Here is a 26,556-nt window from a genome sequence, read left to right on the forward strand (position 1 = left end):
AATCTGCATGTGGGCAAACCCGCAGAGACGAATAGAAGAGCGGTGTCTTGGGCCCTAAGATGATCAGAAATATGGGTTTTCCGATGGTCCTAAGTCGGCCCTGTGAAAGGGTCTTTCGACTCCCAAAGGGGTCGTGACCCACAGGTTGAGAAGCACTGCTCTAAAGAGTCACCTTTTTTAATACTTTTGTACCACTTAGTTGTAAGGCCTCTTTAGATTTTGGAGAAGACACATACCTTACTAGAGCATGTGTCTCCACATCATTTACCTAATCACTCTAAACCTCATAATTTTCGATTTTTGTCCTTGCTACAATGTCAGCTGCCCAGCTATGTGTACCACAGGCCTCTCTGAAACACAGAATAGTGCCTCTGGAGACATCACAGCCTGGAACTCCAGATGGTCGGCAGTTTAAAACCATCAGCCACTCCCCAGATAAACAGGCTTTCTACCCTCCTAAAGAGTTACTGTCTTGGAAACACCCCGCCTCAAGAGCAGTTCGACCCTGGGGTCAGAATCCACTCCGTGGCAGTGAGCGTGCTTTCTTGTTGTTTGGTTTTCTTGTGGAAACTAGCCTCTGCTATTTGAAAAGCAGCTCCAGGTTTTGTAACTGAACTATGGTAGAGACTGGGATAAGGGACTGGCGGGGTCCAACTTGCACTGCATCTAACTTGCCCTGCCTGCATCAAATAATACCTAATCCAGGGACCATAAACCATAGGACAAATATGGCGAGTTGCTTTTCGATCATAGTTTTCTTGACTACAAATGCCCTTGAGTCGAGCAGTGGTGACAGAAACTGTTGGCCCACAAAGCCTGAAACAATTAAATTACTAGCTGAACCTTTTCCCCAAACTTTGCTGACTCCCGCTCTAATACAAAGAACCATAAACTAGGTTGTGGCAGGCAGCATTCCACGGTTAAACAAAGCTGGCACACAGAAGACCAGAGCTGAGCAGGCCAGGAATACATTGGGAAGCTGCGCAAACCAGCGACTAGGATCGTCTCCTGCCATGCTGCCTCTTCATCCATCTACACCTAAAACCCGGATATTTCTAAATGACAGCTTCATAAAGGAAGCAAACAGCCTCCTTAGCACATGGCTCTGTATGGTGGTCCATCCAGATATGACTAGTGCTACACAGAGCAGTTTCGACTCAAGGACAGATTTAAAAGATGCAGATGAAGAGGAGTCTGCATGTAAGTGAACAGGATTTTGGACAACGCATCCACTAGTCACTTGAGCAAGAAGACATGGCCTGCAGTACAGCTCTATGTTGATTCATTGGCAGTGACCAACAGGTTGGTCATCTGGTCTAAGCTTTAGAAAAATGCACAATGGAAAGTTAGGGACAAGTAGGAGAGTCTGGAAGCTGTTCTGTCAGCCTAGGTATGGATCATTAGGAACATATAGCCATGTTAAGTGCCCGTGCGAGACCTTCCAAGAAATGGCTCAATAATTAGATAAACAGAACAATATACCCTGTGGGTGTCAGCCTCTCTCCTCAGCCAGCCCACCGATGGCTCGGTGATTCCATATACAAAGTGGCCATGGCAACAAGAATGAGGAGGGGAATGATCTCGAACCTCTCCCCTTAGTCAGGCTATTCTAATTTGCTACTGCCACGTGTGCAACCTGCAGCAACAGGCCAATGCTCAACTCTCACTATGACTCCAGTCTCCAGGGGAACCACCAGCTACCAGTGCCAGGTTGACCCCATTAAGTCTTATCACAGAGAAGACAAGATTGTCTCCTGGAGAGGCATTTTCTAAGGGCAAATTGTGCCTCTTCGGTTATTCATGGATTTACAGAATGCTTTCTAACCAAGTGGGGTAAGTGTCAGACTGCTAGCCATGGAGTTGGCTGTCTAAGCCCCTGTCCACTCCAGGGGAGAAAGATGAGGCTTTCTCACAGATTCAGTCTCAGAAACCCCATGGGGCAATTCTATTTCTGCCCAATAGGGTCGCTGTGATTTAGAATTAACTTAACAAATGCTTGTTTTTAACCAATGAGTCTGTAATGGTTTAAAAATATGTTCACAAATGATTAGTTACTCCTGTCTCCAAAAGAGGAAACTTAATTTGTTTCTCTTCAGTGGGGGCTGAGTTTATGACTGAATATGGCAGAAGTGATGAAATACTACATCCAAGATTAGGCTCCAGACTGCAACTTCCATTTTGGGTATTTTCTCTCTTCCTCTGCAATCACTTTGTGGGGGAATGCCTGCTGCTGTACCTCTAGTAGCCCGCTAGAGAAGTTAGGTGTGAGAAAGCCAGGCTCACTACCCTCTGAGGCTGGAAGCAACGCTGCCCCTATTCCGCCAGCTTACAGCCCTAACACCTAAAATGCAACTCATGGGACATCCTGAGCCACAGGCACCTGAACTACTCTGTTGCCACATTGTCTGAAACCATGAGCTGGTAGCTGCCGACTATTTTAAGGTACTAAATTTGAGGGTCATTAGTTAGATAATAGGTAACAGAACATCCTACATGTGTTTAGCTCCAAACAGAAGATTTTATAGAAATGAATTCGTGCTCATAAGGATTTGCTGGTCTTCCAATACTTAAAAGCAGCTGCCTTGGTAGAATCGACTGGTTTGTCGATGACTTAGGTAGACCCCAGAAAGGAGACAGCATCTTGCCAGGCTGGGGGACTAAACTACGGCGTGGCAATTATGTCTTCAACCAGTAACCATCTCTCCCTTGGCATGAGTCTGGAAGTGAGGAGTGGAGAGATAAGAGGCCACTATTTATTGCACCTAATAACTGATTCATGGCATTTCGCTGCACTTTTCCCTTGTAAAACAAAGCATTATATGACCACTTCAAGGAATATTAGTCACCACTAAGACTTGCATTTATATTAAATTAAACCCATTAAATAGCTTAATATAGCTAATCTTTAAAATATTTTGGAATAACACTCAGTGGTAAGAAACAAATTAGATATGAATTAAAGCTTGGCTTTCCCTGCTCATGGTCTTTGCATTCAATATTTAAGGCAGTCTTCAGAAATCAGCTGACCCTTTAACAACATCGAAGGGCCAAGCTTGTACACAGTTGAAAATTCATGTATAACTGAAAGTTGACCTTTGAACCCTGTGGGATGTGGGTTTGAACTGTGTTGGACCACCTACAACTGTTTTTCCCCCTCTGGGGAGATGATCAGCATTTAAGTAGATGAGCCCAATATTTGAGCTCACAGCCATAGCCAAAAGAAAACAAATAAACAAGGAAGAGTGGGCCTATGCCATTCAAACCTCCATCGTTCAAGGGTCAACGGTACTGTAGTCCCACACTATGAAAATGCAATCCAATAAAACCTAAGTAAGCTTTATTAGAACCAAAGAACTTTACATTTATTTTAAATATCAAAATAACACAAAGAACTAGGTGCAATATACAATGTACTTCCTACTCTTTACAGAGAACTGAGTTTTTCTATAAAGACATTTATATGTAAGAAACACAAGACAACTTAAATAGCTATAAAATTCACAACATACTTTACAGTTGACAAAATGAAATTTGATAGTTTAGATTTTCTATTTGCAATTCTTTAAAAAATTTCTTTAGTAATTAAGAACAAAAATCATGACTTGAGACCAAAAGCTACATTTATCAACCTTAATGTACACCATAAATTCCTTTAATCAGAACATTTAGTATACAACGTGGAGCACTGTCGGCAAAGTGCCCATCTTCAGAGTCATTGTTTCGGCACCCACTCTCCCACTGTGATCCTCTTACCTGTCGGGCTGAAAGGACTGCTGGAAAGAACGAGAATTTGGTAATTATGCCACAATGCATTGTTTCATTTTAAAACAAGCAGGAATGCCAAGCAGAGAGGCACACTAACAGGAGATGTGTACACGTGTTTTATTCAAGAAAAGCTCTAGAATCTCCAACAGTAATGCAAACATTGAAATTACTCCATTACGCAGGAGTTTTGGGGTTGGAAGGCTGTGCCCATCTTGTATAACTTCTATGCTCTAAATATATTTAATTCCTTTATATAAAGATGAGCTACATGTAGTTACAGAACCTAAATTTAAATTGCTTGGGATTTTCATTAGCCATAGCCTTGAGACTATTACAAATAAATTCAAACATGAAGAGGAAACAAAACCAAACCCTCTAACATAATCCCCTTTGTCTCATGATCCACACACCTAACCCAGAATGGAAGAGCAGAAAGCATGCTAGCATCCTTTAAGTGAAATTAATTTCAGAGGAAACAAGGGGTAAACCTACTGAGGGAGAAAAGTGCAATAGATTTGAGATTTACAGTTCCTAGAAATTGGTTATGAAGTTATTCCCACATTATCCATCATTCACTTTAACAGCAAGTAACATTTCACATAATAATATTTAAAGTTTTAGAAAGTTTACCTTTAAATTTAAAGAATACAATTTTAATCAGTTTTAATTTGGCACAGAATCAGAATAATCTAAATACAGCTTCGCCTAAAAGTACTAATTTCTCCTGAGTTAATCAACTCAAATTATATGCTACTTGGAATGTTGCTGCTCCTAGTGAGAAACTCCTCTCAAACCATAACCCTTGGTTCAGTTTTAGGCAAACTGAAATAAGCAGCTGCTTAGTGCAGAGCAGTGTAGTCATGGCACCTGGTTTCTAGTGGAACCAGGAAACAGGCAATTAGGGGGACGAGGGGATGGATAGAAAGACACACTATTCTTATTTTCCTTTATTTGTCAGAATCTTCTAATAAGCATCTAGAGACATGCCCAGGAGTGGTTCAAAGCAACTATAACGATCACACTAGAGATAAAAAATTATGATGTATAAATCATAGAAAAATACATATGTTCACACTGCTACTTAGTGTCAGTTTCCCTAAGTAAAGCAAAAAAAAAAATTGTTGCCTAACCAGTAGGCAACATATTATAACAGAAGACCAACAACAACAAAAACAACAGAAATACCATTTATTAACCAGTTCAATCTAGTCAGCAGAATCAACTCTAAGTAATTACATATAACACATTGAAAAGGCACAAAGCTTTCAATCCAGAAAAGAATGGGTATAAGAGGATGCTGTCAGAGAGGTGACACCCCACATCTACTTCTCACCAATGAAGGACACAGTAGAGAGATGGTGTGGTGAGAAGAACATTCAAGCTTATAAATGCATCACTTTGTGTTTTTGACTGCAATTATATTTAAAATCCATGAATATTTATTAGCCCTTAACTAACAGTCTATAGTCACCCAAAAATGATGTTTTGACACATTTAAATTGACAGAAAATTAGTGTACCTATTTCATGACCTACCATCACTGAAAAGGAAGTCACTTAATAAAGCACCAGGTGAAACCCTATTTGTTTGCTCCTCCTCTCCCCAGCAATAAATGTCTGTTAGTTAAAAGTATACAAATATCACTATTTGTACAGTTGTTGGTTAAATCTTGCTGGTATGAGGAACAATGGTAACTTAGGTTGTTAAAAACTAGGTGTTTTGTTGCTGATTGTTTGTTTTTTATAAAAATAACCTCAACATGACTTTAAAAAAATCTAAGGCAAAAATTATTTTAAGAGTGTAGTGTAAAAAATAAGCTTATTACTTAATATTTGATAGCATCCACTTAAAAGATAACATTCAATTAATTAAACGGAGAAAAACTGAGCATTCTTACTTGTAATTGCTTTGTCAGTATGACTATCCATTCCCAGAGTATTTTCTTCTGCTTTTATTTTTATAAACATAAATACAAACATGTAGTCTGTAGTCCCCAAACTAACAATTTTTTTTCAAAAAACCCATAATCCTAGGACTTCCACTGTGCTTCTTTGGACAGTATTTATTGACACAACATACAATTTAAATTCTTTTAAGCTATTTAATACCTACAAAAAATCTTTGGTACATGTAAGTAAAAACCAATTATGTTAAGAAATTTCTCTGGACTTGATAAATAATTCAATTTATAGATTAAGTGCTAACTGCTAAGTGCTATCAACTAAAAATAACTTAAAACAATAAATTATAGTCATAAAATTAAAAATTCTGAATGAGGCTAAACTTAGTTGCAATAATCAAAATTGTAAGTACAGTTATAGAAAGAATTGATTTTAGAGTTACTGGAACATTTGTCCCCAAATGCTTCAAATCAAACATTGTATCAACTGAAGAGAGCAGTCCTCATTTCATATTTTTTTTGTATGCCAACTTCATTATATACATTCAGTTTGCCCAAATCCATGAGGTTTTCACAATTAAATTTTTCTTATACTTTTGGGAACTTGAGGCAGCAGACTGGTTTTTGTGTTTTCCGGGGATCTTCATAAAAATGACACTCTCTATGTATGATTAAATGAGAAGTAGTGCTTGGCACCTAGTAAGCACTCATTAAGGTTAGTTTTCTTCTCCGATGAGTGGCGCTGCCACTGATTAATCACACGAGTGTAACTGAGTCCCTGTCGTCACGTCTAAAACAGGAATGCAGCACAATCTTCCTCTTTTAGATCTGGTCATAAGGTTCAAATGAGAGAACATATGTGAAAGTGTTTTATAAACAGTTAATTATGATAAAAGTATTATTCACAATAATACCTAAATATAATATTTCACTTTACAATAAGAGATGTATTCCAGAAAAGTTCTATGTAAACCAGTTTCTACAAGCCAAACCATATACTTGGAGCATGAGCACATTATTATTATTAAATGAATCCTACAGTAAATACCTGCAAAAAGCATTTTTTCCATGTAAGAATGCAGTGCTGCAATGCTCCTTTTTTCTGCTACCAAACATATACCATACACACATATATATATATGCCATTTACCATTTTAGAAATCCAGGCTTTGCTACATTGGCTTATATATGTAAGGCAGGGTACAAGTAAAGTGATGGTGGGTTTTCCCCCACTATATTAAGTTTTTTATTTAAAATTGTATTAGTCTTTATGATAAAAACCAAAAAGAAATATATTTTTAAAGTCAATTTGAAAGACTAGCAGACTAATAGTACCTCATGTATTCAAGCTTAATTATGAAAGTACACCAGATATAACATTTCTATACAAAAGTAAATAATGCTGAAAAAGAATTCATAAATTAACTATGTCCACTGATCCTACAATAATTACAACCAAACCCTTACAAGAGAGGCAAAACTCAGGTTGGTTTTATTATTTTTATGAGCTCCTTTGGTCAAGTGCTTCCATTCAAATATATATTTTAAAATTCTCTAGTGTGGTGATGTTGCCAGAAAGTACTTCCACTTGTTTAGTGCTTTAGCAAACATTTTTTTTCCTATTAAGCAGTTAAATTTTATTAAGCAATTAAAAGGACATTATTTTATTTGTGATTTTTTTTTTTTACAAGGGCTGGGCCAAACTTTACAGTTTACACAAAGAAAGTGCTTAAAGCAATTAGGAGTGTAAACATGACCAAAAGGGAAAACTTTTTTAAATTGTTATTTTCCAGTAGTTTATATCCAGATGATATATGCTAATAATTAACCACCTTGGACTATTCTAATCCTTCCAAGCAACCACTAGGAAATAGCCTATTTAAGTTTAAATTGACTTAAAAATATTGAAAGTGCACATTTTTAAAGTATTTTATAATTCTGACTGACTTCCCTCAATTAATTTTAATCGGGGAGATTTTTATGTGAGTACTATTTCCTTTCAACAAGTCCTCAAAATCTATTTCATAGAAAAATAAAATCAAGGGTAAGTATAGATAAAAATGCTTATGTCAGAGGCAAAGTAAAACTTGTATTAGGTGTAAAATTCATACAAGTTGTATTTCATTTAAATAAGTACTATTCATTTCAGTTCACATACAAATTTTGGCACATTTTCAGACCACATAACTAAGCATGCAATGTCTAGGCTCTGTTTCCCATAGTTTCAATCAGCAAAGGTCAACGAAACAAAGAGGGTTTGCTCAGGACATGTCACTAAGGAGTGATGATCTCTCTCCTATTGTGAATGAAGGTCCAAGCTGGGGATTATCTTGTTAATGCTTCTGAAAGATACTGCAAAGTTTACTAAACTTACCTTAAAAGATCTAGCTAAAACCTTCATATTTGAACACATTTTCATTGTATATAATTGAATTCTTAGTCTTATATTTAGATTTCTTATAATTGATGTATGAGGATAACTCAATAATCTAGGTAACTATTTCAAGCCTAGATGTAATTAATAGTCTAATCTTATATTAGAAAGTTTTTTGGCTTTAGGCTGGTCAAAAGTTCAAAGGTTAATGATAATCTAAAATAATGAATAAATGGGAAGACAACAGAAAATAGCCAAGACATCCTTGTAAATTCAGCCTCCTAGTTGCAATTAAAATAATCTGAATGATATAATAATGAATCTTAAGGTGCAGTTGCAATTAGCAACATATAATCTTACTTTCCTTCGTAAAAGCTACATGGCCCTGAAACTTGTTTGAGGAGCAGGTAAAAGAGTACAGAGGAATGAGATTTTAGAAGAATCAAAAATTCTGCTGATAAAAAAACCCAAAATTTTAAAAAACATTAATAGTGTCAAAAGCTAATAATTCTTAAAAGGTTTTTGAGAAACCATTAAAACCTCACAATAAATAATCTTTTAAAATCCCCAAGATGGTCACTTTGAATATTAGGCCTCAAAAATCTATCCAAATATGCACCTATTCTGTAAACAGGTATACGTAGTTTTCTTGATTTGAAACTGTACTAAGGACTTGAGAAGCTAAATAAAATGGAAAAAACAAAACAAAACATCATAACTCTATTAATTTGAATGTCATCAGCTCTTGGCAACCATGAGCACGTAACCATCCCAAACGCCTGTGGAATGTTTAGATTGATTCACGAATGGTGCTCATTAGTAGAAATGCTTTGTACTGCAGTAGTGCTATCAAGCCCCAGTAATGTGCCAAGGTACGACTGTTCTCTAGGGTCTAGCATTTGATCAGGTCGGACTGGGTGAACTATATTTGCCGGTGGAGGAGTCAGGGTGTATTTTTCCAGGAAGGCTAAGTCAGTTGCTCGCGGGTACTCCGTGGACTGTGGCTGAGCCGGAAGGAGCTCGTGAGAAGACGGTGGGAGTGTGGTGGTGTGACGGACTACATCACTCTGCGTGTCAGGCATCTGAACGGGGACCAGTGTTACTGGAACGCATACTTCAGCAGACACGTTCTGTAACACACTCTTGGGTTCTGATGGATAAACTTTGGTCTGCTCCATATATTGTTTTGTTTCTTCTTGAAAAATTTTATCCTCAGATGAGTACTCCACTGGCAACGATACCAGTTTTTCCTCAGAGGTACTGAGGGCATCATCAGGAGATTTGATGCCATGAACGTGGTCAATGTGGTATTTCAGCTTGTCTTTTCTCTTAAATGTTGCGTTGCAGTGCTGACAGTTGAAAGGTCGAGCATCAGAATGAATAACCAGGTGTTTTGTTAAAGTTTTCTTAATTCTAAAAGATTGATTGCATATTTGACACTTGTATGGTTTTTCACCTGTAGAATAAAAATGAATTTCAATGTAGAATGCACTCAATAAGACAATATTTTTTTCTCTTTAAAAATAAGTTGTATATACATAATCACAATCCATTCTAGTGGTCGCCCTTCCCTCCCAGATACGTTTGTTCCCAAACCCCTCACTCTCCCTATTTCTCACCCTGCCAAATCCCCAATGCAATGCAATAGGATCAGTGGTATCTACTCCTCCAGTGCTTCATAAACTGGGACTCCCAACAGAAACATTAAAAACAAAAGCAAAGTTAAATGGCAAGGATAAAGTAATAACAATAATAAAAGGTAAAAATACATATAATGAGTAAGAGAGAAAAGACCACCATCAGTATTTAACCAGGGAAGAAATTTTTGTCATGGAACAAGGAAGAAATACTTGAACAAATTGAGGTTGGGTCAACAGGGAGGTGAACTGCCTATGTATCAAGTTTGATTCAGCATAAGCAACTTTACAACGATCTCTATCTGATAGTAATGCTGTTCAAGTCCTTTGCCTGTGGGTAGAGGGGGCGTCTGTCAGAGTCTTAATCTGACTAGATATTCTTCATATGGGCTTGGGGCTCCCACTGCGCTCCCAAGCCTGTTATCAATTGGGCATTTACAATTTGAGCCCCGATACTTTTTCCTTAGTCATATTTGAATTTTGTTATTGCCATTTTGGAGCATACAAGCTAATGTTCTTCCTCCATGTGGACTTAGCTGAGTCTTCACTTAGATGGTTGCTTATATGAATACAAGGAACAAGACAATAATTTTAAGTAGTTCTACTTGCGAGTACATAGGGAGAGTCATAATACTGTATGCTATCAAAAATTGGTAACAGTATAACTAACTAATAAGAGAATGGACTTAAACATCAGGAAGATCTGGCTTTGAATTTTATTGCCACTTACTAACAGAAGGTTAAACTAGAAATCTAACCTCTGAACCTAATCTGACCTGTACTATGGAGGAATAATAGAAAGGAGAGTCAAAGCATCCATGGAAAAGTAGAACTGAGAGAGAATGAATATTTTCCATGAGTTCTTGAAGCCTTACCAACCCATCTCCCATATACCCATCTTATAGAGTTAGTGAGTGGATCAAATTAACACATGAAGTTATAGCGTTTAGCATTGTCCTGGCATGTGAGACATGTTGTCTAGACCATTCTTAAGACCTTTGGTTGCTTTCATTTGCACTAAGTTGTTTGTCAGTTGCCATTGAATTGGCCTCTGACTCAGAGAGATCTCACGCACAAAGTGCTGCCTGGCTGTGCTGTTTCGATGCTTGATTGCAGATGAAACCACTGTGATCCAGTAAGGTTTTCTTTAGCTGGATTTTGGAAGTAGATCACCAAGCCGTTTTCTGTAGTCTATCCTATTCTGAAAGTTCTGCTGTGACTTTTTTAGCACCATAGCAGCATACAGACCCCCACTGACACGTGGGTGGTTGCTATGCATGAGGTGCATTGGCCGGGAATTGAGCACTTTCAGTCAAACATAATGTAAGAACTTTTGGTGAAAGCAGATATGCACTAAGAGAAATACCAACTAGTGTTCTTCACATAGATTAGCACCAATTCCAGATGGAAGAATGGTAATGCAACAAAGAATGATCAGGAATGGGAAGACACACAGATGAATTTAAATAAATAATGGTTATTTAAAACAAAATACTGTCATTTCTAAGGTTTAAAATATATGTATAATGAAAATATAAATAAAAGGGAAAAGGGAAATAAGAGTATTATAAGGGCTAGAAAATGATAAAGATAATTTAACATAGACTCCAATTAAATAAAAAGGCTACAAAAAGAACCTAATTATAAATGGGAGAAAAAGCTACTACATGGATGTCCTTAAAATTAAGAACATTTGTTCAATAATAGATATTCCTAGAGAGAGTCACTACTTGTCTGTCGGTTTGTTCTACATGGTCGCTCTGCTGTTGGTTTCGAATACTAACAAGGTGAACAGATTTTAGTGGAGCCCCGAGTCTACAAACAGGCTAGGAAGAAGGCATAAACTGCCCATTCTGAGGGATTAACCTCAGCACTGAAAATCTCATGAATAGTAGCAGAAAATTGCCTATATGTATTGGAAGAGGAGACGTGCAGGTTGGAAGGCACTGAAAATGTGACCGAGGGAAAGCTGCCTGCTCACAGTAGAGTTGGCCATAAGGACGTGGATGGAGCAAAGCTTTCAGAAGCTTCATTCACTGATGAGGTGCAACTTCAAATGAGAAGAAACAGCTGCAAACATATAATAACTATAAATTGGGTTATCTGAAATATTCATGTAGGAAAATTGGAAGCAGCCAAATATTAAATATGGCACATAAAGATCCATAGCAAAGGCACTTGGAGCTGAAATTAATTGATATGGCCATTTTGGATCTTACAATCATATAGTTTACTACAGTGGGAATGACAAGACTTAAGAATTGCTTGCATTCATCATCAAAAGGTACAGTTCAAGATCTCGTTTGATGAAGTCCAATTGTTAGTGACAGGACAATGTCTATGTGCATACAAAGAAAAGAAATCTATTTAATACAACTCCTAATCAAAATTATAAACCAACCACTAAAGCTTATAAAGAAATTAAAGAATTATATTAACTCTTCAATCTGAAATTGGTTAAACATGCAATCAAGATGCATCAATAATTATTGGTGATTTGAATATGAAAATTTGAAACAATGAGGAAGAAAGAGTTTGGACAATATTGCCTAAGTGATAGATAGTGGAGATTGCATGAAAGAATTTTGCAAGACCAACAACTTCTTCATTGCAAATACCTTTTTATTCCACAACATCAATGGAGACTGTACACATGGACCTTCCTAGATGGAATACACAGGAATCAAAGTGACTACATCTGTGGGAAGAGACAATGTGGAGAAGCTCAATATCAGTAGCCAAAACGAGGTCAGTGGTCGAGTGTGGAACAGACCATCAATTGCTCATATGTAAGTTCAAATGAAAATGAAGAAATTAAAAAAATTCTCAAGAGCCAAATTACTACCGTGAGTTTATCCCACCCAAATTTCAGGAACATTTTAAGAATACATTTGAGTCACTGAACACTGATCACAGAAGACTTGACAAGCTGTGGGGTGACATGAAGAAAATAATGCACAAAGAAGGCAAAAGGTCATTAAAAAGACCAAAAAGAAAGAAAAAAATCAACGTGGATGTTAGAAGACACTGTAAAACATGCTCATGAACATAGAGTCGCTTAAACAAATGGAAGAAATTATGAAGTAAGAGTTGAACAGAAAATTTTATGTACTGGACGAGGAGACCTTCAGGTTGGAAGGCACTGAAAATGTGACCGACCGAGGGAGAGCTAAAGAAGTAAAGTAAAATAATGAAATATGTAAAGACCTGGGGGCGGGAAGCCAAAAAGGAAGCACGCACATAGCATTCCTCAAGCCTAGAGTTACAATATTGACAAATTCTATGGGACAAATATCGAATGATGTAGGAATCATCAAAAGAAGGTGGAAGGAATAGAGTCTCTAACAAAAAGAACTGGTCATATGACATACAACCGTTTCTAGAGAGAACAGATGTAAAGGAACCACGCGTACAGAAGGAAGAAGCCGACGTTGCACTGAAGGCATTAGTAAAATGTTTCAACAAGCTCATGAAGCACCGGAAGTACTCACTGTCTATGCCAGGGGTTTGGAAGACAACTACTTGGCCAACCAACTGAGATACATCCAAATTTGGGATATATCCATTCCAAAGACAGGTTACCTTGCAGAACATAGAAATTACAGAACAACAGCATTAATGTCACATGCAAGTAAAATGTTGCTGAAGAGAATTCATAAGTGTTTACAGCAGTATGCTGTCAGGGAGCTGCCAGAATTTAAACTGAATACAGAAGAGAATGTAGCATGAAGGACATTCCTGCTAACGTCAGATGGACCTTGACTGATAGTATAGAATATCAGAAAAATATTGATTGTGTTTGACTATTCAAGGGCATTTTACTATGTGCATCATAACAAACTCTGGCTAGTAATGAGAGGAATGGGCATTTTACTATACTTTACACTTTAAAATCAGGAAAGGAATGTGGCAGAGGTTTATCATTTCAACATACTTATTCAATCTATATGCTCAGTAAATAATCCAAGAGACTGGATTATAGGAGGAAGATTGGAAGCATCAGAATTGGAAGAAGGTTTATTGATAATCTCAATATGCAGACAACATAATCTTGCTTGACCTGAGCATTAATGATGAAGATCAAGGGCCACAAACTTCACTATGAATTACAACTCAATGTAAACTATAATCCTCACAAGTGGGCCAACAGATAGCATCATGATAAGTGGAGAAAAGATTGACATTGTCAAGGATGTAATCTTGCTCAGATCCATATCAATGCTCATGGAAGCAGCAGTTGAGAGATCAAATGATATATTACATTGACCAAATTTCTGCACAGGACCTCTGTTCAGTGCTGAAGAATAAAGATGTCACTTTGAGGACTAAAGTGCACCCAACCCAAAACCATGATATCTTCAATCCCCCCCCATATGCATGTGAAGATTGGACAATGAATAAGACTGAAGGATCGATGCATTTGAATTATGATGCTTGCAAAAACTATTGAAATTACTATGGAATGCCTATAGAACAAACAAATATGTCTTGGAAAAAGTACAGCCAGAATACTCCTTAGAAGCAAAGGTGGCAAGATTTCATCTCATGTACTTTGGACATGTTACCAGGCGAGATGAGTCCCTGGGAGAGGGCATCATGCTTGGTAATGCAGAGCATCACTGAAAAAGAGGAAGCCCCTAAGGGAAATGAACTGGCGCAGTGGCTGCAAAGTGCCAGGCTCAGGGCCTAGTCATGTTTCATACTTTGTACATAGGGTCACTCTGCGTTGGAATAGACTTGAGGGCCTCTAACAACAACATAGTGAAAAGAGAAGACACAGAATAGGAAAATGTATTTGTCACATATCTCCAACAGTGAACTCATATCTAGACTATATAAATCAGTTACAAAAGACAATCTGAGAGACAATCCATTAATATGGCCCTTCTAGCCATACTCCCTTGTGTATAATAATTCTGGACTCTATGCTTGTGGTAATAATCCCTCCCACTTTTGAAGGTGTTCTCTGCTATATTAATGGACAGGATTAAGGGGGATTGAGTCCTGACCTTAGTAATGGGTATGGATCAAATAACATCTTTTATTTCCTCGGGGTATAGTCTGCTAAAAGACAAAAATTACACTTCCATCAAAGCTTTTCCTCTGCATGTAAGAGCTGTCTCAGACACACAGAGAAGTCCCAGGACCATCAGAAGAAGAGCATGTTCGAGAGTGCTGTCTGGAGCGATGGAGGCCTAGACGAGAGGCACCAGAGACTATGGGATAGAGAATATGGGATAGAGCAAAGAAGTCAGGCCAACAGTAGAGACCGAGGCAAGGAAACTAAGAGGCAGAACAGCGGAGCAATGCTGAGACCACGGGACTGTGAGGCAGAGAAATAGGCTGGCTTTCCTGGTTCATGGAGGCAGAAGTCAAGGGACACATTGCTGAAAAGCTGAGGACCAGAAAGAAACTTACCTGTTGGTTGTGGTGTTGCTATGGATCAGTGGCTGTATCCCTACTATATACTGATCCTGACTTATGGTAACCTATTAATTCCCCTAAAAAACCCCTTCTATACATGAGTTTTATTTGTGAGTTCTGTGTGGCCATTGCAATGAATTACAGAACCCAGCATATCTGTAGAGTACAGGAGGTTGGAGGCATGTCTGACCTCTGCCTCTGGGCAATAGGGGAGCCAGGGAAGGCTTCCAAGCCAAGACACAGCCCTCCTCTGTGGCATTTTCAGACACTCTAAGAATATAAGCAAAATAATTAATCACACAATTTACCAAAGTGAATATCCAGATGGCTTAGAGACATAGAAAGATGCTCAAAACTAATCTTATCACAGATACAAATTAATGCCACTTTAACATAGGCATATATAGCCACCAGAATGGCTTAAACTTAAAACAAACAAACCCAAACCAAAAGGCAAGGCCAAGAGCTAGTGCAAACATGGAGCAAATGGAATTCTCCCACTCCCCAAATGGAAGTGTAAACTGGTAAAATTATACACTAATATGTGTATAAGCCATGAACCAGCAATGCCAGGCCAGGCATATGTGCAAGAGAAGTTAATGGATTCATATATACAAAAACTAGAATATTTTGGCGGCTTTATCCAAAATAGACCAAATTCACTATAAATCCCTGTCTGTCTACTGCAGTAGAATGGATAAATAAATGGTAGTATATATTCTTATGAAAATAAAAACAATTGGTTACTTCTTGCAACAAAACAAATGAGTCCCTGGACATAATATTGAATAAAAGAAGGCAAATATAAAAAAGAAAGTGATATGATTCCATTTATATGAAGAATAAACTGGAAAAATTATTTGTTTAATGATACAAATAAAATCAGTGGTTATTTTTGAAAGGTTACTAAGTAGAAGGGACCAAAAGGAATGTTTCTGGAATCCTGCTACCATTTTCAAGTTCCAACTACTAAGTGGTGGTAACATGAATGTATGTATTTATAAAAATTCACTGGGCTGTTCGTTAAAATGTTTGCATTTGTCATGTTATTCTTCCGTAAAAGAAGTTAAATTTTTCAAAATCACCGTGAATAAAAAATTCAGCCAGTACTAAAATCAAGTCCTACGCTTGTTGTCAGCTTGATGCCAATGGATGGATCCCTGGAGGCACAGTGGGCTTCACACTGAGCACATAATGGCATGGTCTCTTCCCACAGATTCAAAAGTCTCAGAAACCCAATGGGGCAGCTCTTCTCTGCCTTATACAGCTGTTATGAGTTAGCGCCTACTCAATGGCAGGTATGTAGTTTTGTTCTGTTTTATTCAAGTCAATTTAAATAAATACATCATGTTTCAATAAGACAACTGGTATAGAATAGATACTGTGTAGTCCTTCATATAGCTTTTGCCGCCACAATCTTTGTAGCTCCCAACAAACTAACAAATGACTAGGTGGGATGCAGATTGGGTGTATATCCTCCTTTCCCGATGGGTGTGGGATAAGATGCTGAATGAGTTTTGGGCCTATAAATATCAGGAATGAACGTGAAGATACGGTGACCAGTTCTTGGCATGGTCACTCTGTAAAGTACTATCTAGGAAGACTGATGCTCACGTTATATAGGACTTGGAAAATTATAGCCCAAATCACATTGCATTGGGTAAATCTGCTGCACAAAACCTTTTTAAAGTGGTGCAAAGGAAAGAGGTTGCTTTCAGGACTAAGGTGCGCCTGACCCAAGCCGTGGTACTTTCCATCGCCTCACATACATGTGAAAGTTGGATACTAAATAAGGAAGACCAAGCAAGAGCCAATGCATTTGAATTATGGTGTTGGAGAAGAATATTGAAAGTACCATGGAAAGCCAAAATAATAAACAAATCTGTCTTGGATGAGGTACAGCCAGAATGGTCTTTTCAGGTAAGGATGAGGAGGCTTCATCTCACGTCCTTAGGATATATTGTCAGGAGAGACCTGTCCTGGAGAAGGGCAGGGTAAAGTAGCAGGGTAGTAAAAATGAAGAAGGCCGTCAACAAGATGAACGGACACAGGGGCTGCAACAATGGGTTCAAACATAGGTTTTCACATAGGGTCTGCCTGTGAGTTGGAACCACCTCGATGGCACCTACGAGCAACATAGTCCAAATCAATCTGCCTATTTTGAGAAATAAAATTTTACTGAAACACAGCCATGCTTTTTTTGGTTACACTGTCTATGACTGCTTTCCCAATACAACAGCAGACTTGATGGTTGTATTAGAGACTGATCTGTAAGGCCTAAAATATTTACTATTTCCCTTTTAGAAAAAACAGTTGGTGCCACCTGCTTTAGATAATTTCTCCCCCTTATTTCAAAATAACCTTAGCCTTGCCCTTATTCTGTAATAGAGCTAATTCCCCCATTTCTCAATGGGGAAACAGACTCATCTCTAGTTCCAACTAATTGTGATGTATCCAGAGATAGAAATTCCATATCACCATTGGACTACTAACCACAAAGTTGGCTGTTCAAACCCACCAGCTGCCCTTACCAGCCTTTGTAAGGCTGTCTGCTCTTACAAAGATTTACAACACCAGAAACCATAAATAGAGTGGCTATAAGTCGGAAATTATTCCATGGAATGGGTTTGGGGTTCGTCACAAATTACAAAAAAATCAGTTATTAAGCCAATTCTTATTTAATTTCTTCTCTGAATAATGCCAGAAGTTAACAATTATTAAATCATCACTGGTCTCGAGTTAACCTTCTGTACGTTTGTCACTGTTTCTAAGTCATGCTTATTATTTATAACTAGAAAGAAACCTGGTGGTGCTGTTGGGGAAGCGTTGGAGGCTAGCTAACGCCAGGTCCGGGGCCCTAACCCTCCCGCTGCTCTGCCGGAGAAAGATGATGGTCTCTGCTCTGGTAAAGATTTGTAGCTTCAGACACTCTGTATAAGCCCACATCAACTTAGCGTAGCAGTGGCTTTTTTCACTTTTAACGAATGTGGGAGAGACTAGTAATACAGTTTCTTCGTTTCATTTGTTTCCTTACATTATGGCATTTGCATTTAGAGTGGCATATAATTTTGTTTCTAACATCATCAACGTATCAGCTACAAATCTTTTATCTTAAATTGCAAATATTTGCTATTGAAATTACCTAAGTAATCTCCTATTCTACTATTTGTGAAATCAATTCCTTTACTCTTTCAGAAAAGCAGCATGACAATATCAAAACTGAAGATAACACACACACAGTAATCATAAATGGAGAGCTGCTATTTGAACAAAAAGGGAAAAGGAAGAAAGAAACCACATTTAATAAACAAGTCTGAAAAACTGTTCATCTGAAGTTGAAGGTCGCCAGGCCTGGGACAATACATTGGGAAGAATCAAACAGACTATATTTCAGAAAATGATAGGCTTCCCAGAAGAAGAAAAAAAGAAGGGAGAAAGATTTAGAAAATGATCTCTGGAAGACTGTGGAAGCAACGAACCCTGCCGTGCTCACCAGCAGAGGACAGTTGGCCACACAAAAAGGCAAGTTCTACAGTGAAGACTTGGTCAGAACTGAGACCATACTTGAGTTCTTCTTTTAAAAGTCAAGCCAAAAAAAATTATGAAAGTATCTTCAGAAAGCAACATAGATAAAGAGAAATCATAAAACCAAAAAAAAAGTTGAATGAATTTCCTATGTAAAATACTTACTTAAAATTCTAAGAAAAAAATATTCAAAAATATTATAGTTTACATGCTAGAGCATATTGCCCATTCAGTACATGAGTTTTATTATCATGAGTAAAAATGTTAAAAGCAAAAAATGTAAGAAATTTAGCCAGGAACAATAAAATTTAAATTGTTCTACTTTACTCTGAAATAACTATACAAAAGTATATGTACATTTACATAAACATATTAAGTTTTACCTGAATGTGTCCGAAAATGCATTTCCAGACTTGATTTGCCTTTAAAAATTTTCTTGCAAACATCACATTGATGAAATGTAGCTTTATATCTAAAATAATTAGAAAGGTTTAAGTTTTAAAATATAATTTTAATAAATAGCATGATAAAAATAAGCTGTAACTTTACACGTGGTGCCCACACTCATAAAGCAAACAACTCTGAAGGAACACTAAAGTGCTCATTAGCATCTAGAAAACCTGGTACTTCCTCCTCCCGGTGCAATTAACAAGACCTCAGTTGTAGTGACGTAGATTTGATTCACGGGGACCCATGTATTCAAGGTAGAACTGTTTCCATAGGGTTTCCAATGGCCGATTTTTTTCTGAAGTCGAATTCCTGGCCTTTGTTCCAAGGTGCCTTTGGATGGACTTGAACCTTTTGGTTATAGGCCAAGATGTTAACCATCCGCAACACGCAAGGTCAAATCTATTAAAAAGTTTCTTAGGTTTCCAACTGCTTTAAATAACAGTATTTTCATGATGATGATATTATCATTTGTTACTAAATGACATTGAAGAGAAAACTTCTAGAAACAGAAAACAATAAGTGGAAATGGTAAAAGAAGGGGCAGACTACAGAGCGGAACAGTAAAAATTTGTAGGTGAAGGGACTATGCTATATCTTGATGTGGTAATTACATGACTGGATTCTTCTGGACAAACGTGCGGAGTTACACACCGAAAGAACTAAATTTCACTATGTATCGATCAGACCAGAATTGTAATTCAAGTTTTTTAAAAAAAGAATTTGGTACTGAGGCTTAAATCCACTCATTTGTTACCTAACTTTCAGAGATTAAAGAGCTATTTTCACAGGGTTAAACCCTACAGTAAAAATCTATGAGGTTCTTTCTGCAGTCTATCTTTTATGCCTCACTTCTCTTGCACAAAATATGGACATTTAAATTCGTAGTCTTCCTTCTATATGACCTCTATAACATTTCAGATGAGACAGATATACCGAATAGTACAAAGCTCTTGAGAGATTAGTGAAGGTAGACCTGCCACGACATAGAACTAGAGAGAACTAAATTCTATTTGTGACAAGGGATTCAACTTCTTAGGTGATGGATGACTAAGTAGGAGTTACTTTAGGGTCACTTTGGGATTACTGCTGGTATAGAAGGAAAAAAGTCTACTGACCACACACATATGCAGATTACATGTGGATATATATATATTTATGAATATTGAAATGTAAAAGGAGAAGGACCTAATGGCAAGGTCAGCAGTTTGAAACCACTAGCCACTCAGAGGAGAAAGACTAGACTTCGCACTCCCGCAGATACCCTGTCCTATAATGTCTCTAGGAATCAGTACCGACTGACGGCGGCAAGTGAGTGAATGATATATGTTGGGGGATGACATGGACCGGTAGGTTGTCAGGCCACAAGGAGATAAATTTCAACGTGATGGAAATGACTGCATCGCCTTACGGTTCTAGACTTGGAGATGGATGGAGTGATTGATGAGACTGAGTTGTTGCCCGAGGAAAGGAAAAGCAAACTTTCTGTAGGTAAAAGGAAAGGTACACAAACACTGGCTCACGACAGAAAGTGACTACAACAGAAACCGCTTACTAGCTACCAAAGAATTGTGCTGCCCTTAGAAAGAAGCCCTGGTGGTGTAGTGATGCCCTGAGCTGCGATCTACATGTTCCATCGTTCGAAACCACCAGCCTCTCTAGGGCATGGTTTTCTACTACCATAAACAGTGACAGTCTCAGACACCCAAAGGAGGTTGCTATGAGTCAGCACTGACTTAATAGCAGCACGTTTGGTTTTGGTTTTAGGTAGGATATAGTCTAATTGCTCGAAAGCAAATATTCACCAAAGACTAAATTTTGTAGTTGTGCATATACCTAGGTGAAGTTATGAAACTAGTTTTTAACAAAGAATACGAGTGGAAATACAATTAAGTTATTGCCAGATCTGGAAACTTGGACGCTTAGAAGACTGCCGTCCTCTGTGTGCGGGCTAGTTGTCAGTTAACTCGGTAACCTTGGATGGCACACGTCACTACTACAATATGTCTACAACTGAGTTTATGATCTCCTTCCTCAAATAGCTACACACTCAAAAGTGTGGGAGAACAATTGGAAGAACAAATTTCCTGAAATATCAGGAGACAGGACCAGAAATAATGAAAGGATTGCCCTTAACAAGAAGGCCACTTACTTGGGTGAACCAGAGAAGTTCAGACTACATAGAAGATAATAAAAGGTTATAGTTTACGGAAAGAAAAATACTCATGTCTCCAATTTGATGAGGAATTAAGAGGATGGTCAAAGTGGGAAGGTGGAAATACTAGGTTATGAATTTGAGAATTTCTTTTCTCTTCTCCCGTGTCTGCACTGGCCTGTGACTACTCTGGTCAATAGAGCACGGCAGAAGGAATGCATCTCAAACTCAATACAAGCAAACAATCCATCACCTGACTCTGTAAATTTAGTCCATCTTCAATACATCCTATTTCATCCACCTAGCTGAAAATAGGAACAACTGCGCCCACTTCCTCATTGCCACAGCCAATCATTCATAAAGTATTGCCAATAGGGCTTAAATATTTTTCAAGTAAGTAGTTTCACTAATCATTACTAATGACACTCCCTAGTTTAAGCCCTTACCATCTTCTATCTACATTGTGATAGCCTCCTGACCAGTTGATATACTTGCTCGGCCTACCCACCTCAAGTCCATCATATACACATCAATAAAATTAATTTACCTAAATACAAATCCAACTGTGTTACTCTCATGTTTCAAATCTTCAATAGCTTACCATATAGTATGAGGTCCAAGTTTCATAAAAGAGTATGTCAGAGTCCAAATTCTAGATCAACCATTCACCAGTCCTTGCAGCAAAAGGAGCTAGCAAGTCCTGGTACCAGAATTCTCTGGATAGCAGATAGGTCCCTAGGACCCTGGTGACACAGGGGCAGAGAAGAGTTCCCCAAGCCCTTTTATAAGTGTACAAGACCCAAACTAAGGTCAAAACCACACTAAGACATCATTAGTTTGTATATATGTGCTGCCATCTATACCAGCGATGCAAAAGCAACAGTGGGTACAACTACTGGCACATTAGAACTCAAGAAGCCAATGGGGTCAATTGCACTAATCGTCACTGCATTCTCCACTCATCTCTAACTAGAGTACGTTTCTATCTTCAGACCTGTTACACTTTGGGCTGCTAACCACAAGTCCAGCAGTTCAAAACTGACAGCTGCTCCTCAGGAGAAAGATGAGGCTTTCTACTCCCATAAACCAGTTTACAGTCTTGGAAACCCATAAGAATAGTTCTACCCTGCCCTATATATAGGGTTGCTATGATATTTAGACTATAAATGATGAAAATTAGAAGAACATAAGGGTTTTATTTTTAAGTTCATGGAAAATTGAATTAAAAAAGAATGAAAATTTTCCATGAGCCTTTTAAAGCTCCTGGTACACAAAAGGTACTAAAATAGGACGGCTTTCTCCAGCACAGCACCTGTGAAACTTTGAGTTGTGAGCTGAAGTAGCCACTTTCTGCAGGGAATTTCATTTGTACTTGAAAGTATGACTAAAAAACAAACTTTGGTTACACAGACATAAGTATTTGGCCAAAATGTTCTTGAAATTTAAATGAAGTAACATATCAAGGAAAACAATTGACAATATTTGTTCTTATTGATGAAATCTGAGCTAACAAGTGACTATACCAATTTTGGAAAACATAGATGCCCCTGTGATCTTGACAGTCTCCCAAAACTCATTTCTGAAAGTTTAGAAGTAATATTTAACAAATATGATTCATTGAAAATATATTGTGAAATGTGTTAACATTTGGAAAATCTAACTCTGTAAGTTCATATTTCCCAACTGACAAATCTAATATAAGTGATATTAGGCTGAATTAGATGCCACTTTACAGTACATCTTTAAGGAAATATGACTTGTTTAGTTTGGGTGTAGCATCAAATAAATAGATCCACAATTAAATGAAAACACTATTATAATACTTGTCCTGTTTCTAACTATATTGTCTATGTGATGCTACACTTTCTTCATGTATTTCAACCAAATTAACAACATTCCAACAGATATGACAATCCATTTGTCTGTGTAAAGTTAAACTTGCATTAAAATATCTGCAAAAATGTATAAAACAATGGCAATCTAAAATATTTTTGTTTGCTTCAAAAATTTGCTCTTTGTGTTAGCACATTATGGTATATTATTTTCAAATGAGAAAACAATGGTTTGAAAATTTTCTATTTTACTTTCTAACCTGCTAAAGACTAACCTATTGAGATAGTTAAGGTTTATTGTGCCAAACTGACCAATAAACACATGTGAGATTAACTGAAGGGTGAAGAGATAAATGGCTCAGTGAGCCTCGCCTTTCTAGTTCTTGGGCCTCTTGCTTTCTGATGGTTGGACCAGGAGGCAGCTGCCACCTGCTTCAGGTCACAAGGCTCCCTTCCTACAAGACATGCCTGAGGAGAAGCCACATGGAGCTACCCTGACGCAGCCCTGGGTGCTGGAGCAACCGTGTGGAGACTCATCAGCACTGAGGTGCTTACACGCTCACTGATTTGGCTTTCCTCCTGCAGTCGGCATCCTTGCGTGTGTTTTGTGAGATGGAGGATGACTTTGTAGATGAGTGACGGACATATGGGCTAATGTTGGATTTATGGGCTTGGACAGCACTGGGTTGGGATATTTTCTTAATGTGCACTTACCCTTTATATAAAACTTTCTCTTATACATCTAAGTTTCTGTGGATTTGTTTCCCTAGTTTACCCAGACTAACACACCTATAATTACAAAAGTTCTAGAGGTACTCAGGAACTTTGAATAGTGTAATGGGGAAAAAATGTTGTGACTCTAGAGCAATTAAGTCTACAATCATAAATTCGTCTGCTGTACAATCAATCATACAGTAGATAGAAGTTCTCATACTTCTTTATGTCATATATATCTTTATATCCCAGCACTTAGGAGCATTGCTAGCCCATAATGAAAATATTAGTTCAATAAATAAAATTAATATATGACTTCCAAGAAGAAAATAAATCTTCAAAGTTATCATTTAGTCTATTTGTTTTTCATATCTCTCTATAGATGAATACACACACACAGGAGTGTCAAAACGTTTGTGGGAACTCACATTATCTTTCCATTTCATTTTTCCATATACTTTTGAAGCTCCTTCATATTTGAATATTTTCAGGTCATCATGTAAGTTCCATGGGACCTTAAACTAAGACTACTGTTTTTCATTGGTCACAAAACACCTAGTCTTAAGATTTAAATTCTTGGAAGTTTTACATTGAGCAACAAACATATATATTTGGACATCTTGATTGTATTAAAAACTTTTATCTGAGACTGCATATACTTCAAATAAAATATCACCTTATATGCTTGTTAAAAAATGGGTTTAACTTCTGACTATAAACATTTTCCTAATGTTGTTAATTAAGTGTAATATACAAGTAATATATGTGATTTCAAAGAGCTTCAACAACAATAGACACAATCCCTCAAGATTTAATAATAGTCATTGAATTCACTATGTACTATTCCCTTAGCTTCTGAAACACTGAAAACAAGTGGGGAAGGGGTAATGCCTTGCTCAACTCCTAACTCGGCAGAAGAGTTAGAGCAGTTAGATCAGCTGTTCTCAACCTGTGGGTAGTGACCCCTCTGGGAGTCGAAAGACTCTTCACAGGGGTCCCCTGATTCATAACAGTAGCAAAATTACAGTGATGAAGTAGCAACGAGAATAATTTTGTTTTGGGGGTGGGGGGGGCACCACCACATGAGGACCTGTCTGAAAGGGTCGCAGCCTCAGGGAGGTTGAGAACCACTGAGCTAGATGAGGAGAGCTGGTCCACCAGCCCTCAGTGAAACAGCAGCAAGGCCACCAGAGTGGAGAAGGTCACAACTTGTGCTTAGGATAAAGCCTTGGTCATAGTCATTGTGAAATACTCTGCTTACACTTACTTCTGCCACACTTTCTCTCCAAGGTGCACACTTTTATAATGAACAGTGAGATGATCCCTACGACCAAAACATTTTCCACATTCTTCACACTGATGCACCTTTTCACCTTAAAATAAAGACCCAAATGTTACTATTATGATAAGTATTTTAGTATGGAAGATGTTTACCTTTTCATTTTTCCTATAACAAATTACCAAACAGTAAAATCACATAGTGGAAATACGTTAGTAGAGTCACCCTTAATTATGGACTATCTGCTCTACATTCCTCATTCAAACATCTTTGATTTTTCCTGACAATTCCTTCCCCACTGGAGAGGAAATCAGAAACCTTTTGGTATAGACTTGGAATCTTAAGTCTTAGTGTACAGAGCAAGATAAATAAAACTACTTCCAAATAACTTTTAAAAAGAATATATATATATATGTCACATGTACATCCATACCAATACATGTATAACTAGTTATCCAACACCTCAAACAAATCCATATTAAATTAAGATGAGGCTATTTTACTGTTTATAAAAAGGATCCAAACAGCTTCAGATTTTTGTATTTGATTTTTCATCTGTGGGGATTCCTTATATTTGCAATGAGCCAAAATGCAGATACAAAGGAGTATTCAAGATGAGTCCAATTTCTTATTCCAGCCCTTACATTCAGTTTAAGGACCTGTCTTCAAAAGCTACTATCTAAATGTAATGCCTATGTGCACACAAGCCACGTGAACCCCTAGCATTAGGAATTTAGAAGTCTCCTCACATTGAAAATGTCTAATTCTAGTTAAAAAAAAGTCCTCAAATATTTTTGCATCTAGTAAATTGTGATAAGAACTGTAATCTGTCTCATAGGGTTTATTATTTACTTTCATGTTTGAAAAGAATTATGTCGCATCTTTCCATTTGAGCTGTGCCGATGACAGTAATCATCACCAGCTCGGCTCCTACGGAGGGCTCTTTCCTATGACCGTGCTCACCTAGTCGGCTTTCAGCACTTTCTGAGCATCAGTTCCAGGGGAAAATATGAAATGAATCCCCAGGAGATCTGAAATGGATCAGGATTATTAAGGTATTATTTTCCAAAATAGGATTTCAAAAGTCTTTAGAATGTAAAAATCTACATCTAATTCTAATCATTCCCCTTTAAACACTAAACTTTTGCCAACACCTTCTCAATCCAATGGAAACAGAAACTGTTACCTTTGCTCCTCCCTATGAGGCAATGGCAACTTTTGTAAATATTCGCTTGTAATAGGCACAGTGCAAAATCTGAGAAACTGATGAAAATAAAACTTTAAAATTATATTTTATGACAAGGAAGTGGCCAAACGACTAAACTTACAGAATTAGAATTAAGTCACAAAATTCAGTGCATTTTAGATGCTTAAAAAAATAGATTTAAAAAAAAAGCTTTAGAGAGGGGTAACCGCCCATATGCCAAGTTTTAAAAATGCCAGCCAACACAGACATGATATCTCACACTATGTTCAGGTGCTTTTCCAAAGTATCTTGGAAGTA

General features: G+C 37.6%; 1 protein-coding gene across 1 annotated transcript in view; it reads right to left on the minus strand.

The window, feature by feature from the left end:
• Positions 1 to 3,412: 3,412 nt before the first annotated feature.
• ZBTB41 (zinc finger and BTB domain containing 41) overlaps positions 3,413 to 26,556 on the minus strand; it is a 51,532-nt gene continuing 28,388 nt past the window's right edge. The window contains exons 9-11 of the mRNA XM_075528694.1: positions 25,041 to 25,146; positions 19,009 to 19,097; positions 3,413 to 9,495 (exon numbers count right to left, since the gene is read on the minus strand). Of these exons, the coding sequence (XP_075384809.1) occupies positions 8,840 to 9,495; positions 19,009 to 19,097; positions 25,041 to 25,146 (851 nt within the window). The 3' untranslated portion in view covers positions 3,413 to 8,839. The remainder of the gene's footprint in view (positions 9,496 to 19,008; positions 19,098 to 25,040; positions 25,147 to 26,556) is intronic.

Source organism: Tenrec ecaudatus, chromosome 1 (assembly GCF_050624435.1).
Source record: "Tenrec ecaudatus isolate mTenEca1 chromosome 1, mTenEca1.hap1, whole genome shotgun sequence".
NCBI classification, from domain to species: Eukaryota; Metazoa; Chordata; class Mammalia; order Afrosoricida; family Tenrecidae; genus Tenrec; species Tenrec ecaudatus.